The sequence below is a fragment of the Nomia melanderi genome, chromosome 4 (assembly GCF_051020985.1).
Source record: "Nomia melanderi isolate GNS246 chromosome 4, iyNomMela1, whole genome shotgun sequence".
NCBI classification, from domain to species: domain Eukaryota; kingdom Metazoa; phylum Arthropoda; class Insecta; order Hymenoptera; family Halictidae; genus Nomia; species Nomia melanderi.
Genome location: NC_135002.1, coordinates 4,326,963 through 4,345,624, shown reverse-complemented (window position 1 = coordinate 4,345,624; position 18,662 = coordinate 4,326,963). Strand labels below are relative to the sequence as shown.

At 46.6% G+C, this 18,662-nt stretch overlaps 1 protein-coding gene across 17 annotated transcripts in view; it reads left to right on the top strand.

Moving 5' to 3' along the window:
- The window catches only part of p120ctn (adherens junction protein p120), a 48,735-nt gene that overhangs the window by 20,090 nt on the left and 9,983 nt on the right, over positions 1-18,662 (top strand). For 5 of the 17 annotated variants that reach the window (XM_076366718.1, XM_076366720.1, XM_076366733.1 and 2 more), the window contains exons 2-12: positions 10,485-10,563; positions 10,988-11,053; positions 12,082-12,123; positions 12,213-12,342; positions 13,218-13,500; positions 14,103-14,228; positions 14,509-14,568; positions 15,280-15,902; positions 16,029-16,416; positions 17,412-17,429; positions 18,269-18,582. In XM_076366718.1, coding sequence (XP_076222833.1) covers positions 10,532-10,563; positions 10,988-11,053; positions 12,082-12,123; positions 12,213-12,342; positions 13,218-13,500; positions 14,103-14,228; positions 14,509-14,568; positions 15,280-15,902; positions 16,029-16,416; positions 17,412-17,429; positions 18,269-18,582 — 2,082 coding nt within the window. In that variant the 5' untranslated portion in view covers positions 10,485-10,531. Of the gene's footprint in view, positions 1-9,189; positions 9,531-9,957; positions 9,977-10,484; positions 10,564-10,987; positions 11,079-11,110; positions 11,264-12,081; positions 12,124-12,212; positions 12,343-13,217; positions 13,501-14,102; positions 14,229-14,508; positions 14,569-15,279; positions 15,903-16,028; positions 16,417-17,411; positions 17,430-18,268; positions 18,583-18,662 lie in introns of those variants that run through there. The other 12 variants (XM_031994267.2, XM_031994270.2, XM_076366719.1 and 9 more) reach the window with 11 other exon arrangements.

Below are 18,662 nucleotides of genomic sequence, written 5' to 3'. Positions count from 1 at the left end.
GAGAAAAAGGACGGGGACGGCTGTCGGGGAGACGGAAGAGGATTACAAAGTTGGGCGGTAACGAATCGCCTCGGGGAGCAATTTTCCCCGCGGCTCGCGCCGATATATCGCGGGATATATAATCGGTATCATCGTCATCGTCATCGTTCTCCCGCCTATCCGCGCTCGTCCCCGAGTGCCTCTCGAGCGTTCCTCGCCGATTTGATCGATGTCCCGCGCCGGATACTCTTTTTCGCGCAGCCATCCGACGGCCCACTTTCCCGACCGGCGAATGAATTACGTTCTAATGGGAGTTTTGGAGGAGCGACCGTATTGCGTCTCGATGGATTATCGACAGGACGACGGCGTTATCCGATGATTATTGCCTGTCCTTCCTTGACGTCGGAGGAACGGCTCGCTTCCAGCGAGTTTCGCGTTTGACGATGAAATGTTTCGATGTATTTTTCAGCGTAAATCTATCGTAATGTATATTTTATGGGAATTAAACGTATCACGGTATTATTTTTGCTCTTTGAGTGGTTAATCGAAGTATCGGAGATGTTCAATGAATATTTTATCGAAATTAAATGCATCGCAGCGGCGGTATCAGTTTTTAATCGATTAATTCGGTGAATCGCTGATACCGCACGGTGCAATATGGGAGATAACGGTTAAATGAGGTGTTTCAAACCATAAATAAACGAGTTGACATCATTTTTTGCATTTCACTAATTTTGTAGGCCGGATCTGGGGAATAACACGTCGAAAAGGTGATATTTTTGTTCATTCGTTGCCCTCGTTTTCGAAATAACTTCGACGCGTAATCTGTAAGTATACACCGGGTGTGTAAACTTTAAATGTACTATCCTTGCAAGGTGTTTTCTACCTTTTTATGTAACCATACCGTGCGATGGTAAACTTAGCGAGTGTACGAAGAAAGGTTTGGGTCCGGCGATCAACAAAGGGTATCCCGTGACAGTAGGAAAGCGATACCACGCCCAGGTTTGCGCGAAGCTGTCCTTTCCGAAATCAGTTTCCGGTGTACGCCGATTCTAAAGATCCTTTGAACGTTAAAAATAATCAACGACTCGACAACACAGAAAACAAGATATCCGATAAAGATAAGTCGAAGTGAAAATAGCTACGCCATTGAAACAAGTTGTAAATCGTTACTTTCAGGCAAATATAAACCTAGAACAAACATTAATTATCTCCTCAAACGAACGGTAAAGGGAAAAAAATCTTGAAAAGAACAGAAGCAGAAGAGAAATCGCAAAACTGATCCGAAACCGTGGCGAAAGCTTTCGTCCACGGTTCCGCAGAATTTATCGTCTCGCCGCGATATCACCTTCATGCATGTTTAGCCCCGTTTCACCGCGCGGAACACGCGTGACAAAGAGCAATGGACACCGCGACGGTAATTAGCGGATCTACGCCGGCCTCCGGCGCGGTTTTAGGCGTCTACTTTTTAGGAAGTCGTTCGTTTCGGTTATCGCGCCGCCGGATCACGCCACGGGGAAACCGAGAGCAGCCATGCTCGCGTTTATATACATATTCATTAAAGAAGTTTTCGTACGCGCGCGCACCGCCGGCGGATTTCTAAACGCAAGGCACGGTTAATGCCGTTTTGTCCGTGGCGAGGCGAGGCGGGGCGAGGCATGCTCGGGACCAGCTACTTCGCGGCGTTAAACAGGTTTCCGACTTCCTGAGACGCGGTTTCCTCGGGGGGAAACGTTTTTAAAACGGGAAACGCGCGCGGAAAGAACTCGCACGGAATCCGCGGATCGATTCTGCTCCGAATCCAGCGAGCAAACAGGAAACTTGCATTTCACTTGCATGAAATTAGCCGGCGCGTTCGGCTATGTAAATACTAAATTCGTGGCGGATGAAACGTCTATTTGGGGATCGCGTGTCTCAAACATCCCTCCCTTATAAAGAATCATTCCCTGAACAAACACTTTCCCGCGACTTACAATTTCAGACACTTTGTAAACAAGAATCTCCGCCGCTTCGACCAATTCGTATTCGACGGTAAAATTTCCTCTATCCGAAGTTCCGCGACGAATCATCCGGCGAGCCAAGATCAGCGACGTCTTCCCGATAGACGTTCAAAACAGCCGGAAGACGGAGAGCTCGCTCTGAGCCATCGAAATGCTGCGTGTTATAATTAAGTTTCAATTCCGCGGGAGTTAAGGGCGCGCATTACGGCGGCGTCGAGGATCAAAGTTTTGAAGTTGGCCCTTGTGTCGTGCGACGCCCTGTACACGTCGAACTTCACCGGATTAGCGGCTGTTAGCAGCGTCGGGGATAAACGAGCCAATTAAAACGAGATCCCCGGCAAAGAGGATCATTCGCGCTAAGCTCGCGTATAACTTACGTGACGGAGATTTATCGGCGTGTTCCCGGGCGGAAAATTGATTGTTAAATTTTCCGTCCGACGGACTCCCGTTTCGTAACCGGTGGACCGGCTCGACGCGCGGCGTGGCACGGCCACGTGACTCTGCGAATAAAAATCGCATCGGGCCGACGAACATTCCGCGGGATTCGCGTTCCGAGCACCGGTGGCCGTTCGTTCCACTTCCGTCGTCGCCGTAGTCGCGGCTGCGTGGCCGAAGTGTGGGAGGAGGAGGAGGAGGTAGTGGATAGCGAGAGAGAGAGAGAGAGAGAGAGAGAGAGGGAAGAGGCGGTGCCGCGTTTTAAATTAATTTTCACACGCGGCAGGTTCCCATAAAGCCGGTGCCCCCCTTGAAACTAATTAAGACCGCCGCTACTTTGGGCTAAGGGATGTGGTAATCTTGTTTCCCTAAGCGGAGATAAGTTAGACAACCCCTTTCAAGGGTTAACTTATTTCCGACGACGACTACGACGACGAAGGGGATGACGCCGCCGCTCAAATTAGAATATAGAAGTCGCGGACCGCAATTTGCACGTTTTACGACGGCGAAGCTTTCCCAGCGATCGAAAGGAGGTTTGTTCTTCGTCGTCGGCGCGCGGAGCGTGGGCTCGCCTCGTTATACGGTAATGAATCGGCGCTCGCCGAGCGGCGTTTATCGAGGGAGAAACGGTTTCCAGCGGTTCTTTCGATTTCGCGATTGCCCGCGCGAAACGCGAGGATCTTCGCGGATGTTAGCCGGTGAAATAGGAAACGGGTATCTCGATCGTTGGACGGAGTTGCATTCGAATGACTAGGGATTCGTCTAAATGACCCGTCGTTCGGATTTATCGTTTGGAAGTGTTTTTGTTTGATTTCGCTTTCAGAAGACGCGGGGGTAGTACGGAGTTTTAGATAGCGGCAATCTCGCGGATCGTTTGGACACGTTCTTCGTTGGTGGTCGATTTCTGTTTTACGCGTTGAAATAATTAAACATTCCTCCTATGTGTCTTCGTTGTAGAATAAGCGATACACAAAACGCTAACGTCTTTCATCAACGTGTTAACTTTAACTCTAAACCTACCGAGCAGTTAAATTGACATTTCGAAATTCCTCTATAGAAACTCGAATTCGTTTACAATTCGGTTTGCGCATTGTTAAGTCAGTTTTTTTAATAATTTCTCGGAGAAACACCTGTCATCTTTTTTAATAATTGCAGAAAGGAGGAATCGGTATTGTGTCGTTCCGACCTGTCTAGTAGTTTCAGTGTTAACTTCTAAATTGCTAGGTACATGGAGACGTATATTTCTGCGAGTATTTGCGAATTAATTAGAAGCGTTCCGAAGATATATATTATTCGCTGCGGGTCGATTCGAGGGTAGCAAACGTCGAGACTAATTAATCGCTTGAAACGGAGAGTCAGACGAGTTTCGTAGGTGGCGATGGCGGATACGCGGACGGGACTATGTAGATCGGGAGATACAGAAGAGCGAGGCCGGTGCACGGGGTTCTCACGCGGCGGCCATTCGCGTTGCGTGTAATGTATGCACTTGCGTAAGTGCACGCGTTGCACCGGCCCCGTGGAAATCTGGTCAGACGGTGGGCGACCAGGCAAACGGCTTCTGCGTGAAACTTCGCGCCACCGCTGGACGAGCAGCAGCGAAATTTTGATCAATTTCAATTTCCGGACGCTTTGACCGGCGGACCGGTGCAAACAGTCTGTTCTCGAGCTCTCTCCTTTTTTTTACGACGGAAATTTATTGCCCCGCAGTTACATTCCATTTTTTATAGTATTACATTTTATCCGGTCGCGAACACGGCGATCCCTTGTTCCGGGCCAATACGCCGGAAGAACGTTTCCCCGATTTTTTTCGAGAACCGTAAATTTTTCGGAATTTTGTCATCGTTGGACGTAATATTACAATGTACCAGTGATATCTCTAACGAAAACTATTCATAAATCGATTCGCCTGTAATAAAAAACCAACGGTTCTTCTTCCGGGCTGATACATCGGCGCGTTATTCCAGCATTTTCGAACTTGGCGTGTTCTTCTCGGAGTAACGTAATCTCTTAACAGACGACGGCGGTCGAGCCTAACATGCTGCCACGAAGTTTCTATTATGCATTATGCAAGAGGTATCCCGTACAAGGCAATGAGATCTATTTATTCCGGGTTTCGTTATTCCGGAGCAACGCGACGAAACATTTTTCGTCGATATTCCCGCATTCCACGCGTTCCAGATTCCTCGATTCCGCCGTGGAGGCTCGCGCGGCGCGTTATAAATTACACCGACGATAACGCCGCGGAATCGATTTTTCCCGGTAACGGCGCGGGGGTGTTAATCTGCGCGATAATCATTCTTATCAGCGATGTGTCAGTTCGCCGAAGTGACTCGGGCCGGATTAAAAAAAAAAAAAAAAACACGGGATTCCGGGCGCGATGGAGAAATCAGCCGCGCGATTGCGGAACGGACGGGCTCGCCGGCGGGATTGCTCGCCGTGGAAAAAAAAGGGGGTGTCCCGGCGGATCACGAATTCGTTCTGACGTGTAAAAAATCTAATATGCCGGAGACCGTTACGGGACAAAGCTTCGGGCGACGTTGCCCTAGATTTTCGGCTGCCACGATGCCGCGCGCGCTTTGCAGCGACACTGAAAAGCTCAAAGGCGTTCTTGCGCCTCCGCCGACGCTGTTCTTCCTAAATTAAAAATTGCTCAGCGAACAGGCTCCCTTTTGCAATCAATTTCATCGTTTGCGAAGAAATATTAGCCCCCTTCCCCCCCGTACACACACACACCCGTCCGATCCTCCGTCAAATTCAACTGTACACACTCGCTTGATGGACAAGAACGGAGACTCTCGAGGCGCCAATTTCATTTGAACCAGTACAGCGACGGATAATGCTAAATGCTCTTTTCCTTTGGCCGCTTCACGCTTCGTTAAACGAAATTTCGCGTAAAGCAATATTACACACCGTCTGTTGTGCTTCCCGTTCGCCTCTCGTGTTTGTTTTACATTGTTAGGGGGTTCTCAACGCGCGTCGAATGATATCGAAACGCATTATCGTTATCGGATTAACGGGGAATACAATCGTTGCAAGGGGGAAACAATTTTGCCGGCGAAATTAAAAAATCGTTCGGACCGGAATTTATTACGGTACTTAGTCCCTTAACCGCTCGGAATCTTCCTGGATCTACCGAAATTAATCCGGAGATTAATCTTCATTTCTGGATGAAAAATGGCGACGCCCGTACGTGTGCGTGCGCGTCGGACACGAGCAACACCGTGGCGGTCGTAAGCGTCTTTCACGGGTTTTTCATTCACGATTCATGCCGGGAATTTACAGTGCTCGTTGATTTATTTAATTTCGATGGTTTGTTGTTTCCCGTGGACCGGCAGGGTCCGCCATTCGTTCGGCGACCGAGCTCTCCGACCGCCGGCAATTTTCGGGACACGCCGCTGCTCCCGGGGACGCGCAGTTTCCGCGAGTTCGGGCCGCACAGTTATGACTTTATCCGCTTTGGGAACTCCGCCGGCTATTCTGCGCGCGTTTTGCGGAAATTTCGGCCGCGGCTCTCCGTATCCGGAATATCAACGAGAACTCGCCGGAAATTCAGCCCTTCGTTGCTGGAAAACTCGGAAGCTAGGCGCGCGACGACGACGTGTTCCGCCGCGTCTCTAGCTACCTGGAATTCGATTCGGGGGACGCGTTTTTATTCGAGAACTCCCTCTCAGCCGATAGGAGGGGAAAGTTCGTAGCTGCTCTCGATTAAATCGACGAGGAACGGATGGAGACGGTTCCAACCGGAAACGCGGCGTGCTCGATGGCTGTCGGGGGATTCGAATTCTGTTGGCAATTCTTGCGCTCGCTGTGCGCTGGATTCTGAGGTGATAAGTGTAACTATATTGTTATTATAGTATTACTACATTACAACTATGTTATGCCTACATCATAACCACAACTATATCAAAACTCATCTCAAGTAAAATTATTTAACACATTCGCTACCGATATCTCACATATTACATTCTAAAGTGTCATTATTAATCTCAAACCAATTTCTCTCGTCACTCTCCATAAACTGTAACTGCACAATAAGCAGAACAATTAATTCCAGAAATCTCAGATAAACGATCGTCTGTCCAATGAAACTTTTGAAACATCCGCCGTCGTAACGCTCCGCTCCGCTCCTCGACGGTTCACGATTGCTCTTGAAGACGCGTCGCCATTTTGTCTGGGTCAGCGGATCCCGCTCGGAATGTCTTTCGTGGGGACACGCGCGCATCGTAAACGCACGCGGCGTGTCGCGTCCCACCCCCGCGTCGCGCGAGGATTTCGCATTCAAAGCAGGCACGTCGAACGCGTGCCCTGGAACGCACTGAACGCCTCTCCCGCGCTCTTCATTTCCCTCGTCCCCCTTGATCGCGCGGAAATCTCATTGACGATAATGCGATCCTCCGGCTCCTCTGCCCTCGTTCCGCGTGTCCCGCCCTTCTATTCTCGGATTCCGCGCTCGAGGGACCACCCTCCGCGCGCTTTTCTTCACGGCCTTTCGCTCGAACAATTTCAATGCATTTCGCGACTGATATCGCGCGCGACCCGCGCGAACGTGTCGATTGCGATTCATAGAGCGATTTTTCAAGGGTTGCGTGGGAGCTGAGAGCTCCGTCGATTCGGAATTGAGTAATATCAGGCCGCCCCGTAAGTTCGTGCCGTTTATTCCTCTGCCATATAAAACAGTATTTTATTAACCCTTTGCGGGCGAGAATCTTTTGAACTTATGAAAGCTTCTCCGCGAAAATACTGAGCTATGTATCGAAGTCTTAAACAGTGGAACACAAGCAAGCTACCCATCAATTTCTCATTATTTGCAGAATTAAATTATTCCTTTGCTGCTTTCTAATATAGATATCGAAGTCGCCGTTACGATGGCAATAGAATTAGAGTTGAATATAACATTTCTATAACCTCGCGAGCTGTCGCTCTCGAATACCTTCCACCGATTGAACTAAAGCAGTTCGAACTCGCATCGCTCTGTGATTACAAGACGTAACGCGAGAAGTATTAATGCACCGCGCCGCGAAGTTATGGGACGATCCAATGTATACGGCGACTAATAGGTAAATTGAAAATTGTGTCGGGAAATGACGGCTGAAGTGAAGAGCGTAAGATACAACGTTTTTCCGAGGCATTGATATTGAAAGAAGTGGACGGTACCGATACAGCGATGATCGCTTTATGGCTTCTCTTTATCTGTCTTCGCGCATAGTACGTAATATTAGTCGACGATTGCATTATCTCGGTACCGGCTATCGTGATCTGATAAGCAGCGTCGAACGAGACGATTTACGATGGAGAATGGAAGCAAACCCCGTGGCGGATTGGTTCGGAAATTATTTGGAAGCCGGCGGAGCACGAATTTTATGGTACGCTTATTTGAAACTCGGCCTGGCAGAAAGTTTCGAGAGATTTTATTGTGTTTAAATTCTGGTTATACACCAATAGGCAAACGGAACTTTCGGTTTAGCTGCTGCGTTAAAGTTTGCAGCCTGGGGATTGTGAATAAATCATTTTATCAGCTTTACATGAACGTTTATAGTCGTATGGGAATTGAACATTTTTGCCATATCTCGGATTCTGCGTTCGTTGTTTAACAAGCGCCAAAAAATTCGAAAAGTGTTAGTTCACGGATGTTGGAGATGAATCGAAGGTTGCGTGTAATAATTGAACCATTGGACGATAAAATGCAGGCTTACGATATTAGTGAATCTACAATGCAGCTTGCTAACCTCGTTTTTCGTCGCCCTACGTCGATCTTCCATTTTTCACAGAAGGTAAATTCAAGAAATTCAGAAATGGTCGCTTATGAACTCCACAAAAGTAAACGAGAAACAATGCTGTCGTATCAAACGACACTCGAAGAAAATTGAATTTCCACATTGTAAAATGTTATTTTCAAGGGCGCCTTTGAATCTTCCATTCTCTTGGTCCTCGGTTGAAAATAAAGGTACCATGGTTTCTCTTAGGGAGTGACTCTTGGCAGGCAAAAGTGTCGAACGGAATTCGTCGCGCTTATAGATCCCCGGCTGAAGACAAGCGGGAGCCTCCCCGCTACCGATTTTTCATTGAAATTATTAAGTGAACTCGTCGAGTCCAACGGTTGAATTCTGCGACCGCGGTGAAAAAGATCTAAAAAGATCATGACAATGGCAAACACCGAGAGCGCAAAATTTCCACTCGAGGAGGCGACGTGGTAGATGGAGGGAAAAGGGGAGATGGGGGACCACCATCGGGGGTATTTGTTTAAGTTATGATACTCTTATTACGCTTTCGACCTGGTTTCTGGGCCGAGGGAACGACGAAATTAATGTCACTGGTACAGCCATTCCTAATCGACGTTAACGGAATTATCACGCGAAAAAGGAGCACGCGCACCTGCCTCTCGTCGCTTCTTTCATCCTTTCACCTCGTAATATAGAGTCACACTGGTGGTGAAAATTTCCGGACTTTTATATTGAATTTAACGAGCCTGAATAGGTATTAACTCTTTACAGTCAATTGATTCGTCACTTCGCAGCGAATTTAATACTTTAATATAAGGTGGATCTCGAGATCGATTCCAGCGGTGGAAAGTTCATTTCTGTATTTACGAGCGGCCGATACCGCGATCGTTTTCTGAGGCGCGCGTTTCACGCGAACAATAGAATTAGTTTAGAAGCACGTTGGTTCAAGGTTTCACGATAACGCGATTATCACTAGCGGCACCAAAGGTTTACCCGGCAGATAAGCGTGCGTCGATCTACGATCCACGGATTCCAGTGTTTTATTGAAGCGCATTGCGAGGGAACGTGTCGAGTAATTGTAACGAGCGCGAAAACGAACTGTCGTGTTCTTCGTTGGAATAATAATAAACCAAGACCTTTCGACTAATTAATCAATCTTCCCAAAAACAAAAGAAAAAGAAAACAACACGTAAAACTCCTTCAACCACTTCGCAGTGTCACCAATTTCGGCTGAAACGCGATCGGCAGTAAGCGATCGACGAGAAAGACGCTGGAAAGTGGCGAATCGGAAAACCCGAAGATAAACGACTCGACTAAACGAATTATTCATCGATCAACCGTTTCTCCCGCGACTGGAAGACTGCGGGATTCTTACCGGTGAATGTTTAACGCGGGGGTAAGTTCGCGATAAGACCCCAGCCCCGTGGCGGGGAGGTCGAAGTTCAAAAACCGCGTGCCAACATTCAATATTCATTTTACTATCCGGCGACGATCAATTCCCGGTTTCCATTCCGACGTTCCCGTTCTCAGATTAGTTTCGACTCGCGGCGGAAAGTTGATCGCGTGCAGGGCAATTCCGTGCGGCGAGCGCGGGACAATTATGCCGCAGGGAGGGGGATGGTTGGGGTGTATCCCTGCAATAAGCGGAAACGGACAGTGCAGGCCGAATCCTTTTAGGAGGCTGCGAAATTCCGAGCTGCTTACGCCGGCCGAATTCGTTAGCGAACTTCTTCGTCCGTGTCGGTCCTCTGTGCGCGCGGCTTCCAGCTCGGCGCGTGTGTGTTCGTACGCGCGCGCACGGACGTGCGGGGTAATCGAACCGCGCGATAAAAGAGCGGCGAGGTGACAAATTAATTAAACTCTTCTGCTCGTTTTATATTTTAATGTCGCGATCACGAGCGGCTGATACGCGCTCGGCTCCTCGCTTTGCTCGTGTTAACTACGCGAAACTGATGAAATTAATTAACGCATCCCGCGCCGGCGAAAAAGGAGAGATAGGCGTTAGGGAGCGAAGGTGTTAATCAAAACTTCGCGGGACGCGATTTTATGCCGGCGAAACTGGATCGCCGGTTCGACGAGGACGGGGGTCGGTTTGACGCCGCGAATCTGTTGATTAATTAATATTTGTGACGCGCGAGAAGTAGGCGATCGTTGACGTTTCCGTGTATCTGGGGCTGACGGTTTTTCGAATATTTTTTCGGCGTTCGCTGGTTGGATGTTTCGAGTGATCGGAATGCAATTTGCACTGCGAACGTTGTATACAGTAGAATGAGACTATCGTTATCGGACGTAGGCGAATTGATTCGGTATTTTCTCCGATTGATCTCTTTTCTTTTCCGGTGTGTTTCAGGGGACGCCATCGACTGCTGAGCGGCAAGAGACGAAAAATCAGCTGGTATGTCAAATAATCAGCTGGTTGACTCCTGTCTGTAAGTGTCTTTCTCTCCTCGAACTCTCGAGAGACTCGTAACCGATTAACTCTACGTTCCTCTCTCTCTCTATCTTTCTAAAAGAAACGAAAAAAAAAGGGTAAAGAATTCCATGTCTGATCGCATCACTCAGGATTGAGTCTAACGCTTCTCTTTAACTAACAAAAATACAAAAAGGAAGCTTCTTCCTATTGGCAATCGAATGAAATCAGGCTTAACGTGATTCTGCGTCGTTTGACCCGTTCGTCTCCGGGCCCAGTCGATCCGCTACACTGGGGCCGACTCGACGGTGTTTAATCGTGAAAAAGACAGTTACAACGATCCGTTGTCGCACAGGGTGACAATTAACGATAGACCATTACTGATCTGCCTCCGTCCCCCCCTCCCCCGTCCTCAATAACATTGACAAACTTGTTAATATCAGGCTGGTGAATCGTCGGATCGAGAAGAGACAGGAGCACAGCATTACGCGCACCGAGATCACGCAGAGGTGACTAACATGACCTAATCACGAGGTTAGTCATTCTGAATGCGAGTGTACAATTGATTGTCGTTCAGTGATCATCGCACAGGCAGCCATTCCACTTTGTTTCATCTCCGATCATCTCCAGCGAGATTATATCATTCAGCTGTTTCGCCGATCTCCTCGCTGGTTTATTCTGGATCAGGCTCGGCGTGGAGGCCACCGTCGCTAATTACCGTAATAATTATTCGTTTAAGCTTCTTGAAGCCCTTAGATCCTAGTTAAATTCGTTTTACCACACGTTTTATTGTAAAAATTCAACTCTAATCGCCGCCACTTCGTTCTAGTCCTGCCCACCTTTTCTCACTGGCTGTAAACGCCTCTAACTCCCCCACCAAGCCTCCTTAGCCCCTCCCACCTTCCCAGTCCCTCCTACGAAGTTCAAGTTCACGCGAGGGCGCGATTATAGACAGAAAATAGTGCGTTTAGGTATTTTTATTCGACGGTTCGTATCCAAGAGCCCCCCCTCCACGTTGAGTCTGTCGAGGATCTTAGTTAGTAGATCGTGGCTGCGTATTCTAAAGATCATCCCGTCGATCATTATCACCCGATTCTCGTTAGTTAACGGAACGTACACGTGACTCAGAATGAATAACTTCGGCCGCACTGGCAGCGTGTGTTCGTGTTCGCATGCTTAAAGGTGGTGTGTGCGTGTATATATGTGTGCGTGCGTGTGCGTGTGCGTACGTGCGTGCGCGCGTACGACTTGGGACACGAGTAGTTTGGCGCAATTAGAAGTATTCCTGGACGCTTTAGTAGGCCATGCGTTCTTCGTTTCGTTGTGTGTGCTGTTTTCTGTGACGCAATAGCCGCGGTTCGGTGTGCACGGATTACTTTTCAGCGTGTTTTTACCTTTTATTTCTTCAGGCCTCGCACCCGATCATTCATCCGTTTCTTTACGACGACCATCGTTTCTTGTTTAATTGAGTGTTTATTGATTTCGCGTTCCTTCTTAATATGTACGTGGCCTGATCACGGTACTCCTGTGTTTCCAGACGCGTTCTCCAGGATAAAGGACCCGACATGCCGCAATACCCGTAAGTTATCGACCGATCGAACAAATCGTTGATTGCTCAATGGCGCGGAACACGGCCACTAATTGATCATTATTGCGGACGTTTTCCAGCGGACAGAGTGATGCAGATTACCACGGAAGTAACGGCCAGGCGGACACCCACTCGTTGCATTCGTCTCATTTGTCTGTCCAAGAGGATCCATTACTCATCCGGGCCCATAAACAGCAGAATACTCAACAAGTAAGTCGTGTTTACAGATACTCAACTTTTCAATTTATCTCGAAAAATTTTTACTCGGATTTTCCACGGTGAAAATGTCAAATTTCAAACGAAACAATTGCTCATGTTTCCAGCAAATACTACGACCCCTATAGACTCCGCCCATTGACTAGCAGAACAGCGGAGATAAGTTAATAAGAGGGAATTATTAACTCTTGATATAACCGTTTCAATCAGGCTTCCTTCATTGTATGGTAGAACAATGAATTAAACTCTAAACACCGTCAACGAACATATTCTCCCTTAAATTGTATATACTTGAATGTGCCTGGCAATTACAACCACGCCCACTTTTCACAGGAGCCCCGTATCTCAAATCATATTCCAGTAAACTTTGATGTCCTTTCAGAGATCTATTTCCACTCATCTTGTACACTTAATAACAGTATAAAAGAACCAATTTTATCCTAGCCAATCCGCTTTGTTCCGACAGTGGCCACGCCCACTTTCCCTATAAGTGCTTGTTTCAATCCGTGTCCTCGGAAAGTTAAAGTTGTATGAAACAAATTTCCGTACACCGACGTGCTCTACACTTCGCGTCACGGCAGGGAAACCAAATTTGCCTTGGCTAACTTCGCTTCTTCCCGACCATGACCACGCCCACTTTTTCTACGGCTACCCAACCCGGCTGATACTCCGGCGAAGTTAAAGTTGTATTAACCAAATTTCTGCGCAACGATGTGTCGCGTACTTCGCGTTGTAGCGGAGGACCAATTTTGCTTCGACTGACGTCACTTCTTCCCGATCATAGCCACGCCCACTTTTACTATGACATTATCAGTTCCGTATCTGTTAAGAGGATCGTTGCTTTATCTGCTGCGTATATTCTGTTTCAGGTGACAAGCGTGTCGAAAGTCGTGCGCGAAGTATCACACATGGAGCCGGACCCAGGTGCAGTCAGCTACATGTCAGTGCCATTGATGTCGCAGGACTATCAGCACGCGGACCCGCGGTACCCGGCGGACTCGTATATGGTGGGGTTCGAGCACTACGAGCCGTTCCTCGCGTATCCCCCGCAGCCAGGGTACCCGGGCCCGCATGGCATCTACATGCCGCGCTCGCATTCCCCTCACAGTCCTCATAGTCCTTCGGAGCACAGTCGTGCCTCACCTCCACATGGTAAATTTCCATTCATTTCGATTAGTACCATTTAAAGAATCATGTAACCGTTTGGATGCTAAACAACTTTTGTGGATATTTACCAAAAATGCGGAAGTGATTGGGTGTGTATGCAAAAAAATTATTAAGAGTACTTATCTAATGAGATCACAAATATTGTGTTATTACAAAAAAATATCAAAAAATAACATTTATTCAAATAAATTTACTTTGATTTATTTCTTGAAAAACATAGTAAGAAAATTATAATTGATACTGATAAACAGAAGAGCGCTATAGCGCTCCTCAGCACTCAAACGGTTAAATGATCATCGTTAGACCACGAAACTCTGTGCGATTCATAACAGCGTTAAAGTTTGCGATATATTTTCAATAAGTATAGAATACTTCATGGAATTTAAGCTGGATAATATTTGAATTTTAATTCACCGAACGCTTCAATGAATGAACGAAGTTCCATTTAATATCAGTCTACTTATATTTACCCATATACGTTCGAGTTTGCACGGATTTCCGTTGTCCCTGTTCGTCGTTGATCGTGTTAATCGATAAGACGGATTCTCCAGGAATCGCAAACTATGATCTGTCGTTTTATTTTTAAGAATACCTGCGTAAAGCGGGACCATACGTGGAAGGCGGGTACAACGACATCGATCCAGGTCTGAATCCCGCTTTACAGGATCATTATCGTATCACTCCTAGTCCAGGCGGCCCCGGAGATCAGTACGGTACGTTGGTTCGTAGCCGCGAGTATCGCTCGTCGTCACCGCCCACCCCCACCCTGCTCTCGTCAACTCCCGAAAAATCGCGACGGTTCACGTTTTATGTCGTTCGATTTTTGGTAGCGGGTCACGCGGCGTTGATCCGGCCCGGTCCTATAATGAGACATTCAGCTATCATGTTGCAGCGCTGCCCGGCTATTTGTCTGCTCGTGGTCACGGAGCAGAGCATAATTCACTTTAATTATCTCTATGCCTGACATTCGTTGTTATTTTGTGTTCTCTCTAGATCAAATCAGCAACTCTTGGAATATGGATGACTCCGGCGAACCCTCTCAGCATCCTCATGGTAGGGTCACATCAATAATTTATTTAATATTTTTTTCTTTCTCTCTATATCTCATTCTTTCTTTCGGTTTCTGTCCTCCTCGTTGTCTTCGTTTCACAACTCTCGCTCTCGTTAAGCTTCATCATGTTGACCTCGTTCAGACTTCATCTTTCCCGTCCATATTCCATGGATAATATGAGTGAATTATGCATTTCACGTCTACGGGTAAGAATCAAGGATCATAACCGCAATCCGAGTCAGATTCAGAGTCCTCAGGCAGTGGCTAATTGGTTTTCCGCGGAAGTTCTACTGCATCGACTATCGGAGCCGATTTCTGTGTTTCCTCGATGGCCCGGTGCAGGGTTTTAAAGTTCGGTTTCTTATGAGGTAGATAGAAACGAGGGAAGACCATGGATCTTCATGGCTTTACAGGTTAGAGGAACTTTAAGGAAGCCACAGCAAACTTCACCTGTATCTTATAGAGATACTGTACTGCAAACACACAAATCTTCATGAAGGTCCATGGTCTTGTCGTCAGTAAACATTCTCAAGAGCTATTTACTTTCTCACACCCTGTGTATTCTTTCTTTTACAATGTACATTCTTGTGGTGCGCGAAGGTACGCGTTTAACGGTGCTCCACGGGTAACCCAGGTTTTAATTTGGGTATCTGGTTCCCGGTAGTCTAATCTAGACGCGCCCAGTAACCGGCCACGTTCGGATCTGATCACAGATGAGAGTAAAGTGCCCTACGGTTACGTGTCTCCGTCCCCGTACGGACCAGTCGGGTACGGGCCAGGCGTAGGGGTAGGTCCAGTCACAGTTCCTAGCGATGTACCCGGTTATGACGAGGGCCATCCGGTTCCGCTGTCATCGGGAGTCCCACCAGGAATGTTCGAGGACGAGGTTCATCTTCAGCGGCTACAGTCCCGACACCCGGTGGTGCCCGGGATGGCGAGCCCGTTGGACGACGACCAGAAGTCGATGAGATGGAGGGACCCGAATCTGTCCGAAGTGATCGGTTTCCTCAGCAACCCGAACAACATCATCAAGGCCAACGCGGCCGCGTATCTGCAGCATCTGTGCTACATGGACGACCCGAACAAACAGAAGACGAGAAGTCTGGGCGGGATTCCGCCACTGGTGCAATTACTGGATCACGATAATCCCGATGTCTATAGGAACGCTTGCGGCGCGTTGAGGAACTTGTCATACGGCAGACAGAACGACGAGAATAAGAGGGCCATCAAAAATGCCGGGGGTGTGCCGGCCTTGATCAACTTGCTTCGCAGGACGTCCGATGCTGACGTGAAGGAACTGGTCACAGGGGTGTTATGGAACCTGTCTTCTTGCGAGGTGGGTGTTTGTTGATGCTTGTCGTTCAGAGATTGAGATACAATGGAACCTAGGATGGTTTCATTGAATCTGGATTGAAAATGGTACATTGCTTGGATCTTACACTGTTCTGTTCACTGGTTTCAGGATTTGAAGAAGTCCATCATCGACGATGGGGTGACGATGGTGGTGAATAATATAATTATACCACACAGTGGCTGGGATCCCAGCTCCTCCAGCGGAGAGACCTGCTGGTCGACGGTCTTCAGAAACGCTTCCGGTGTACTGAGAAACGTGTCCAGCGCTGGGGAGTACGCGAGGAAAAAGTTGAGGGAATGCGAGGGTTTGGTCGACGCGTTGTTGTACGTGGTACGGTCGGCCATAGAGAAGTCCAACATCGGTAACAAAATCGTGGAGAACTGCGTCTGTATCCTGAGAAATCTGAGCTACCGGTGTCAGGAGGTGGAAGACCCGAATTACGACAAGCATCCCATCCAGTCGACCGTGCAGAACAGGGTGGCAGCGCCCGCCAAAGGTGAGACGCAGTTTTTGTTCCCGTTGCATTCTAGGAATGAGAAACATGTACCTTTGCCATGGCGAAGACATGGGTATCTTCAATGGGCATGTGGTGACACGCATGCAGCCGAATGGTGTGTGCGGATGATAAGCGGTTTACCTTTTCCCTGGGGTGATAAGATAAGGCAGAAAGTGCGTACTTGTATTAAGTTCGTCCGACGGTTTCACGTTTGAAATATTCATGGTTTAAAGAGAACATGCTGACTATTCAGCGGTACGGTGGTCCTAAATGGACTGATTCTTAAAGTAGATTGAGTTTCCTGATTGGTTACTTCCCTTGTTGAGAATAGGCTACATATTTAGTAATAGAAATAGTGATACGATTCAGTGATTTGAGATTAGAATGTTGAAGTATTTTAAAATGTATTTTAATGTACGCCTGGAAATGACATTGCTGTACAGTAACCAAATCGCATTTTGATAATGTGTTTTAATACCTCCCTGATTTTGAATTGTGCAAAGTAGTAATTAGAACTTGTAGATAGCCCCATACACTAAATCTCTCAAAACGATTTTACACCTGCGTACACTTAACATTTGTTGTAACGCTTACGTTTCTGTCTGAAGTTGTTGTTGAGACCGCTTTAACGTTCGATGGAAATATTATGTGTGGTTTTATGGTATCCATTCAAACATCTCCCGACAGATACAAATCATATCTTTGGAATCATTGATTCTCCTCGCACACAACGGTTGGTAAAAACTCGCCACACTGATTTTGTGTTCTTTTATGAAGCATATTAATTGGCTTCGGTGTCTCCGTTATTATTTTACCTCATTTCACCTGCCAGACTATCCTAATTTGTTCATTCAGTAGATTGATAATTCTGTCTCGTGTGTTAAAGTTGGTTTTTGTTTCTGAAGACGAAATATGTTGTATAACAATTAGAAAAGAAACAGAAGTTACATCCTTCCTAGTTTAGCATGGATTAAAATGTGTTTCAATCTTTTTAGCATACAGTTTATGTCAAGGTAAGACATTCTTGTATTTCCATTGCTAAATTAATTTTCTTATTTTGTATTAATGGGATTAGTAGATGCATGCTTTGCTTTTTGATGGTTACTCATCAGTGTTATTGAGAACTCACTGATAATTCAGTGACTGAGATCAGTACCTCACTTGACCTCAGAAATATATAGAGTTATCACCATCAGAAAACAAGTCACATCATCATTTTCTTTATCTTTATCATTGTATCAATATTGGTTCCCATGGCTACACTTTAATCTTTATCTATATCAAGCAAAGAAGACCTCTGTTACATTAGATGTGTAGTTATTGCTTCTTAATGTACAACTTATGTAAATAGTAGTAGGTGTACTGGAAAATTCTGCTTTAGTTGCAGAAGCTTTAGCATTAATTCCTTATGCATCCCTAGTGCATTTTGTAAATATGACTGCTCCATTGATACCTCACAACATAACAGTACTACTTAGCTAACAGTTCCTTATTAACAAAAGTAGTGTGAATGATAAAAAAATTGTCAACTGTGATATCTTACTGAAGTTTCTAATTTAATTAAATCGATTCTTCTTTTATATAATTATATATGAAATTCGCAAATATTCTTAATTCATGCCAGCTGATAGCTTTACTTTCTTTGAGTGCATGTTTGAACTCTTTATTCTTCTTAGCCAGACAGTCTTTAAGGTATACCTTCCAAATCGAATAATTAAATCAAGCTCATTAAACACTACTCGTGTTGGGATATATGCAGCTACCAAGCAATGTGATTCATGCAGTGTTCAATACACTATGCAAAGAGAACCAACTTCTAAAATAATATCAGTCTTGAATCACTATGCCCTAGGTGAGAATTTGGGTTGCTTTGGAGGCAGCAAGAAAAAAAAGGATGGACAGCCAGTGCAGAAGGAGACCACAGCCTCCCGTACAACCAGCCCTAGAACAGAACCAGTTAGAGGCATGGAACTACTTTGGCAACCGGAAGTAGTTCAGTCTTATTTGAAGCTTTTACAAACTTGCTCGAATCCGGAAACTCTTGAAGCAGCTGCTGGAGCTCTTCAGAACCTGGCAGCCTGCTATTGGCAACCCAGCATTGAGATTCGTGCAGCAGTGAGGAAGGAAAAAGGACTTCCAATCTTGGTAGAACTTCTGCGAATGGAGGTACGCGAACTGTTTTCCAAATTATACAATCTGTATCAATAAGGTTCGGAGTGAATAGATATAGAGTTGCCTTTGTTATT